At 45.3% G+C, this 8,287-nt stretch overlaps 2 protein-coding genes across 5 annotated transcripts in view; one reads left to right on the plus strand and one right to left on the minus strand.

Moving 5' to 3' along the window:
* LOC108577832 (open rectifier potassium channel protein 1) lies at positions 1-5,024 on the plus strand. Its single transcript, XM_017941040.1, has 8 exons — positions 1-134; positions 211-593; positions 962-1,138; positions 1,608-1,985; positions 2,342-2,604; positions 2,710-2,871; positions 2,935-4,158; positions 4,254-5,024. The coding sequence occupies exons 2-8, from the start codon at positions 452-454 to the stop codon at positions 5,013-5,015; spliced, it is 3,108 nt and encodes a 1,035-aa protein (XP_017796529.1). The 5' UTR covers positions 1-134; positions 211-451; the 3' UTR covers positions 5,016-5,024.
* A 386-nt stretch (positions 5,025-5,410) lies between these two features.
* The window catches only part of LOC108577833 (histidine--tRNA ligase, cytoplasmic), a 3,662-nt gene continuing 785 nt past the window's right edge, over positions 5,411-8,287 (minus strand). Inside the window, exons 2-7 of one of the 4 annotated variants that reach the window (XM_017941042.1) lie at positions 7,864-8,190; positions 7,034-7,252; positions 6,719-6,940; positions 6,123-6,624; positions 5,564-6,056; positions 5,411-5,483 (exon numbers count right to left, since the gene is read on the minus strand). In XM_017941042.1, coding sequence (XP_017796531.1) covers positions 5,587-6,056; positions 6,123-6,624; positions 6,719-6,940; positions 7,034-7,252; positions 7,864-8,190 — 1,740 coding nt within the window. In that variant the 3' untranslated portion in view covers positions 5,411-5,483; positions 5,564-5,586. Of the gene's footprint in view, positions 5,484-5,563; positions 6,625-6,718; positions 6,941-7,033; positions 7,253-7,409; positions 7,578-7,863; positions 8,191-8,287 lie in introns of those variants that run through there. The other 3 variants (XM_017941044.1, XM_017941041.1, XM_017941043.1) reach the window with 3 other exon arrangements.

The following is an 8,287-nucleotide window of genomic DNA, read 5'->3' on the forward strand; positions in this document are numbered from 1 at the left end:
TATCCGGAGGAAGGAAGAGAAGAAGAAGTTTAAAGAACATCATCATCTCTCGCTTGCTATCGATAAAACGGTTACTCGTATCAGATATCTAACCGAGCCGTCGTCATCGAGGGAAAAGAAGGTGACTTTCGAAGGTCGTGAAATCAGAGTCTAAAGAGTTATCACGCGATAATGTCGTCGCCTGCTTGACCGTTCGTAATCTGTTTGTAGTGTGGTTGTACGGTAATAAGAATCGCGTCGGCAATCCGTGGATTCACATAACTGTGAATCAACTACCACCGTTACTCGATGCACCATTATCAAGGACTTCCTCTCGTAGAGACCAACAACAATCGGAACTTTATCGGAAGCAAAAACCGGAAGCGAACCCATGAAACTCGCGCATATGTATATCATTGCGCATCCTCCACTTTTGCACTTGTTCCTGTAATCTTCAACTCTCGAGGAAAGCATGTCGAAGAAACAATGGATGGTTCTGCTGATGCTGTTCTTGACTTACTTGTTGCTAGGTGCTTCCATCTTCTATCATATCGAGAGTCAGCTAGAGATGAAACGCATCGCAGAAGCGAAACGCGAACGCATAGAGATCAACGGTGAGTGCAGCACCATTTCGGAAATTGTAAATTAATTTACAATGCGATCGATCGACCAATTCGCACGTTTTCATCCTCGATTAACGGCAAAAATTCCCCGGTTCTCCTTCGAATTCGACACTACTTCCGATACCGTCGAAAATGCATCTTATCGTACAAACATACCTAATCGAAGTTAAGTTCCACGAAAGAAACGGTGACACGTTCGACAAACGAATAAGATACGATAAGATAAAACACATTCGCTCGGGAGCAAAGTACATACTTACTTACAGTTTAGTATAGACATATCGGTGGTTATCGGATTACATACTACTCACCCTACTCGATTTCCCAATTCCAACTTGGGTTCCGTTGCCTTTTTTCAGCTTTACTTCACGCACATTACGTACCCAGCATTAGTCACGATCACGATGAAATTCTTGGAAAACTGACGCGGTATTGTGGAAAATCAGTATACAATTATACCGAAAGCGAGACGGATCCCGCGAAATGGGATTTTTACAACAGCTTTTACTTCGCTTACACCGTTGTCAGCACAATAGGTACGTATCCTACGCGTACAAGTTTCACAGTTTGTAAATTGTTCATTTTCACAATACGCGCAACTTGTACGCATGCAAGTACATATGTATATGTAAGAAATGCGAGATTCCGCCGGCAAAGTGGTGGCCTGGAATTTGTCACCCAGGAAGAGAAAGCGCGCGGGTACCTGAGGGTCCCATAAACTATGCCCTTTCCCCGGAAAGTCGAACGAGGGGGCTCCAACGGTTTTTCGGAGCAACGTGGGATACGACGCGGAAAGGACATTCTGGAAATAGCCGTCGAGCAAGACGGACGCCGGAAATCTTAAGAAGCGCTTAGAAATAAAGAACAAGTTATTTTTGGGATACCGCACTATCCGGATTTTAATTCTTCGTTGTCGAGTGTTTCTTACATATACGTACATTTCCGATCCAGAAATCGTGTTGGGAATTTTTAACCATGTAATACGTACAACGTTCGTGCACGTAGGTTACGGGAACTTGGCTCCGACGAACATGCTCAGTCGCATCCTGATGATACTGTACGGCCTGATAGGCATACCTATGAATGGAATTTTGTTAACGCAACTGGGAGAATTTTTCGGACATGTATTTGTGAACGCGCATCAGAAATATAAATCGTACAAACACGGCCGTAACGATTACTACCCCGGAAAATTGACAACGTTCGAAACGGGAAAAGTTGGATTGGCCGCACAGATATTCGTTCATCTGATGCCAGGCTTCGTCATGTTCATTTTTTTCCCGGCATTTCTGTTCTCTCACTACGAGGGTTGGAGTTACGACGAAGCCGTTTACTACGCATTCGTCACATTGACCACTATAGGTTTCGGAGATTACGTGGCAGGTCAGAATACCCTTCCGTCGATCCTTTACGCAACGCATAACTACGTATAACAACTAAACTCGTACGATTAGATTAACTCTCATACCTCGACGAATACGAGACACGTTTTTTCCTTCATTCTTAAATCATATACATGTACATATACGTATAAATTTCATTTAGAGATTACATACGTATTACCCACGTGCTTGCAAGGATTCTACGTCTCGAGGTAAAAACAGCTACGACTGTGTTCGCATTCTTCTTCTTCTCGCGCGTTTTTTTTGTTTCTTTGCTACGGTAACAAATACATTTTACATCGCGTTATCTCTAACTTGAGACAAATATTAAACGGTCTTGCGAATCCTATTCGATAGGACAGGACAATAGTAAGGGTAACGGATTTTTCTTCATGTTGTATAAAACCTTCTTGATCTGTTGGATCTCCTTTGGATTGGGATATACCGTCATGATCATGACTTTTATCGCTCGAGGTATGCGTAGTAAAAAGATCACTAGAATCGAACATAAACTGGCCATGAATTTGAAGCATACGCAAAGTAAAATCTGGAGTGAATTCAACAAGGAGATGAACTACCTGCGACGTGTTTTCAACGAGCTTCAACTCTCTAAAGTGAAGGTACGCGCGAGGAATGCGAAGGAACGTGACGCGCGAGGAATGCGAAGGAACGTGACGCGCGAGATCAAAAAAGCGGGGAAAATTCATTTCCGATGCGTGTTTCAGAGGGTGTACGTCGACGAATGTTACTGCGAGATACCACCCTCCAAGTTTCCCCGAAGTAACAGTTTTCCCGACCTTCGGGATCTGTCGTACGGCTCGAAAGAGAAAGACTTTGTACAATTTTACAGACCTCGACGTCGCGCCAACAGCGAGGTGGTACCAACGGTAAGCGAACACTCTATCCCCTCCAGCAGCCCCCCCTTGTTACAAACATTTCCGTTCTCTCAGGAACAAGATGAACTGACGCGCGTCGTATCTGAGACGGATCTTCAAAGAATCGATAAAACGGCAACATTCGCGACACACGCGATGGTTCAACCGGCAGAATTATTGGCGCGATTGGTCAACATTCTTGGCTACATACCCCCAGCTACCGAAGACGAGATCGAAGGAGGCGATGCTTCGAGTCAGACAACATTCGTCGGTGGTGCTCGTAACGGAATAATCCAAGAGGACGGTGAGAGCAAAGAGGGAAAAGAATACGCAGCTTGGAGAATCGGCCACGAGAAGATCCCGCCGCCGCGACGACGTTTCTCGAGACCACGTTCTAGGGCGGCTAGTGAAATTCGATTGTACGAGAGGAGAAACGAGGATCGGAACATCGAACGGACTTGGTCCGGGCCAACGGCAGCTAGAAAAATTCAAGAACTGACGAGAGCGCGAGCTATGGAATCCTCGTGGAGCAGCAAAGAGCGGCGTGGTGGCGTTAAAGAAACGAAATTTTCGAAACTTGGTAACTTTACGTTCGCAAAGTCCGTTGTTTCAAAGGCGTTCGTCTCGTCCGGGCCTTGGAAAAGTCGTTTCTCAACGAGTTCGTTGAGGAAGAGGAGGAGCAGGAGGAGTTCGGAATTCGAACAGGAGGTTAACGGGAAGAACGAGGTCGGACCACCGGCGACGACGTCTATCGACGACAGACGGAACGACTTGGACAACTCGACAACTTTCAATCAACGCAACCACTATTATTACACGCATACCGGTGGTGGTGCTGCAGCTAATAATTTCAGTACAGATGGTACCAACAATTTGCTCGAGGAAACGAGCGTAGCCGATTTTTTGAGGGCTCTCACGGTTCTTCACGCGAGCGTTGCTTCAGCTGCTGATAACGATAACGGCGGCGGCGGCAGCTTCAACGACGATCAGCTTCGGAAAAATCAACCTCGAAGGAAAATGGGCACCGCTTCTCTCACACCGCCGAAACTTCCGAGTTTGTTCACGTTATTTTCACCTTCTCCGCCTGTATCGTCGACCACCCAAAGTAACCAGAACACCATCACCGGGTACGAGAATAAGCCACCATGGCCTCAAACTCGTCGAGAGTCGTCGAGAAGGGGCAGTTTGGCCTTCGTCACACCTACCGTAGTCAAATCGCGAAGGTTCTCTTTAAGACCTGTCGCCACGCCCGTTAGTCCTCCGACACCTCCGCCGAACAACGGATCGCCATTCCTATCGGTCGGTAAAACAAATAATCCTCGATGCGCGCGCGCGCACACACACACAATATTTATCACCGAGCCATTCGTGAAAAACTCTCTTCACATTTTTAGGAATCACGGCGGACACCGTACGAAAGTAAGTCGACGTTCTTGTTCGAATCACCGAGAGAACCTCTTATTCGAACCGAAGGAACGCCGGGTCTTTCCTCACCGATAAAACAACAACTCTCACCGTCGGGTGGTGGTGGTGGTGGTGGTGGTGGTCGTCGTCGTCGTCGTTTCTCCCTACGACCCGCTCATCAAAATCAAAGCCTGGTTTCAACGACGGGAGCAACTGGTAACACCGTTACTACTACACTCAGAACCATACCTCGGTGGAAGGCCGGCATGTTGCAGCGACAAATCGGTGAAATGAATCTTCGACGTCGTGTCAGAGCTTTCAGTTTGAGCGATGTTCACGCGGAGGACATTAAAGAGAGTATTTATGAAAAAAGTCTACGTCGCGATACTATTTGTAAGAACGTTTCTCTGCACGGAAGCTCCAACGACGATGCCAATACCGTCGAAAGTTCGTCGGATCGTGAATTTACAACTTCGAACGATCCAGAAGATCGACACTCGCCATCTACGAACTTTCATCGATTCGAGAAAATCGATTCGCGTTCACAGTTAGGCGGCGACGAAATCACGCCGGAATCGCAGCAATCGTTGATCGAGGTCAAAATTGAAAATCCCGTCTCAACAACAATAAATACCATTCGGAATCCCTTCGCGATAATTACAACAGACATAATATCTTCAGACAATTCCACCGATCTCACCGAACTGAAAATTGAAAAGCACCAATCAAATTCGTCTACGAGTAAATCGTGATACACGATTGCTGTTTCGAAAATCCGCTGTTTCCGATATAGTAGAGTGCACACACAGCCGCGGGCGGCGGCATAGATCTAATAAATCGGGATAATTAAGATTAAATCGTCTTGCTCTCCTTCCAACAGATAGATATTCGAGCATGCTAGGGAGAAAAGGAAGCGAAACAGAGAACGATATAAAAAATTCAGGTTACGCTTGCTTCGTCTCTTCGCGGTTCATCGGATCACTGAACACGAGTAGCGAGAGAACATATAAGAATACGGACATATAACGGACATATAAGAATACACATTACGTACATATTATATTCTAACGACGTAACACACAGCATTTCCCCCCAGCGATGCGATTCCTGAAACAATTTCACTTTTATTCCATACACGACGTAATATAATTTAGTTTACACAGGAACGCTTCTCCTCTTTCGTCGTCGCGCGTGTCGAAATATATCGAACGACGTATCCCCTAAAAAAAATACATCGTAATAATCCAACAACCACACTCTTTTCTGTTACAACGTTATTCAACGATAGAAATTAACGAACCACGCGCGTTCGAAAGCAATTCATCATTTCCGTAGCCTTTTCCTGATCTCTTCGACTAAGCGTACTCGCGGAACCGAAACTTCTGCGCGGGACGCAACGTCCTTCAACGTTACTTCGCCTGCTGCCAATTCTCGTGCTCCGATTATTACAACCAGCGGTATTCCACTTGCTTCGCAGTACTGCAACTGCGTGAGTAAATTCGTGTTCTTTCTGTAGGATTGTTCGGCTTTCAGATCAGCATCCCAAAGAATCGACAAGATCTTCATCCTTTCCTCGTGCAAATTTTTTTGAGCAGTCGCTACGAACACCTCAACTTCGGTAGTACGTATCTTCACGTTTTCGCGATTCAATTTCGCCTGTAGAACGTTGAAAAGACGTTCGACGCCGAACGATAGACCGACGCAAGGTACGGATTTCTTTTTGCTGTCGAACATTCCCACCAAATCGTCGTAACGACCACCGCCCGCGACGCTACCAACGCCAACGTCGTCGCCTGCGAATAAAAAAGAAAACGATACGTATACGTGTATAGATCGGCAGATAGGAAAGCACTTCTTACCGATCAATAGCGCTTCGAAGATCAAACCGGTGTAATAATCGAGTCCTCTAGCAAGGCTCAGATCGAACGTTATTTTATCAGTCAGTTCCAGTATGTTGCTATATTTGAAGAGTAACGCCATAGATTCAAGCCCATCCACCGCCGACTTATATCTCATCAATTCTCCGTCGTCCCTTAATTCGGAGATAAGTTCCTCTCCACCAGATCGCGACACGTACATGCCAATTTTATCGACAACCGACTCGTTCAACCCTTTTTCCTCCACTATCTCTTTTCTCACCTCCGGCCAAGGACTCTTGTCGAGCTTATCAATCGCAGAGCACACCGCGCGAAATTTATCATTCGGAACGCCGCAAGCAGCAAATATACCGTCCAGCAACGATCTATGATTCAATTTTACGGTATAAGACCCTACGTCCAAGGACCGTAGGGTTTCGGAAATAACGCGAATGCATTCCACATCTGGTATCATCGGATCGTACCGACCGGCTATGTCGAAATCCTTTCACCAACAAAAATAAATATCACCTAAATATCAATTAACGTTTTCTCTCAATGTTAAGTATTCGATTAGACGAACCGAGAGAGAGACTTACGCATTGATAGAATTCCCTGTATCTACCCCTTGTCGTAGACGGATTATCCCTTCGATAAACTTTCGCTATGTGGTACCTCTTGATAGAAGAGATCTTTCCCATGGCTAGATACCTAGCGAAAGGTACGGTCAAATCGTATCTAAGGGCTAAAATTTCTCCACCCTGATCCTTCAAGTCGTAGATCAGCTTCGAATCTTCGCCGTATTTCCCTGTCAAAACTTCCTACGTTCGAGAAACAATGGCAATTTAAATATCGCCAATTCTGTTTTACCTACAACAATTGCAACAACACTCCTGCTGCTTCTTACCACTTACCTTTAATTCAAACACCGGAGTATCGATAGTCTCGGCGCCATGCTTTTTAAACACCGTTATTATTTTATCCAACACTCCCAATCGTAAGGCCATTTGCTCGGGAGAATAATCTCTCGTACCTTTCGGTGTTTTGAGAAGAAGTTTCGAAGGTGGCGAAGGTGGTGGTGTGTCCCCCAATCGAACTTTCAGCTGCAACAATTTTCCTACTTCGTCTGCTATCTGCGCAAAATAAGCATAAATCAACGACCTTCGATCAATATCAACAAATTGCAACACGTTTAATTTCATCTCTTTTTCTCTCTCGCTCTCCCTTTTCTTTCCTCACGAAAGAAAACTCCGAATGTAACAACAACAACAACAACAACAACTTGCATACCTTCAGACTCGAAAGCATCGTTGCGTGGCAATATTTTCGTGCAGGTAGTAGGAGGATGGCGTTGGTCCACATCGAACACAACATCATCAGAAACGAGGAGAGACAGCCGGTGGTTTAAAAGAGAACCAGAATCAAAGAGAAAAGTCCGCCTCAATGTTGATTATCAAACTAGCCCCGACCAAACAGAACAAACAGTACCATGTAAGTGAGCTCTAACAAGCAAACGCTATGAATTACGTTTTGTTCACGTTCTATCGCGTCATGTTTTTTTTCTTCTTCTATAAAGAACACGTCTCGGTGATCGAATATCGTTTCTCGGGAGATACGTTATTCGACGGGTCTGTATACGCATACACGTGGCGCGTATGTAACCGATAATAATAATAATAATAATAATAATAACCAATCTCTATAATTTATAGCGACTTTGCTTGCCAACGAATAACCGCCTCACCTTTCGGTCAATCGCATTTCGATCGCAAAGGTTGCATATACGATCAACCTTCTCCACCAACGAGTTAACAACCGGCCCTTTCGGTTCGGGAAACATGTTACGTTCGGCTACATCGAAGCTTCGAACGTTCGCAAACCATCTTTTCAAGTGTGGCCATTTAGAGAGTAGCGGATGGTGGTGGTGGTCGTGGACAAGCGTGGTGGCACAGAAATCAAAAAATACCGCATCCTTCGCGGTAGGTAACCAACCGCACACGTAACTGACATCCACGAGATCATCGTTAATACTTTCTAATTGCGTTTCTACGTCCGAAGAAATTGTCGAATCCTGGAAAGCGATACACTCTTGCCTTCCTCAGAGGTTAAGATTCGTTCGACCGGACGACGAGAAATTTATTCGCGAAAAGAAAATGGAAACGAAACGG

Source organism: Habropoda laboriosa, unplaced genomic scaffold (genome assembly GCF_001263275.1).
Source record: "Habropoda laboriosa isolate 0110345459 unplaced genomic scaffold, ASM126327v1 scaffold816, whole genome shotgun sequence".
NCBI classification, from domain to species: Eukaryota; Metazoa; Arthropoda; class Insecta; order Hymenoptera; family Apidae; genus Habropoda; species Habropoda laboriosa.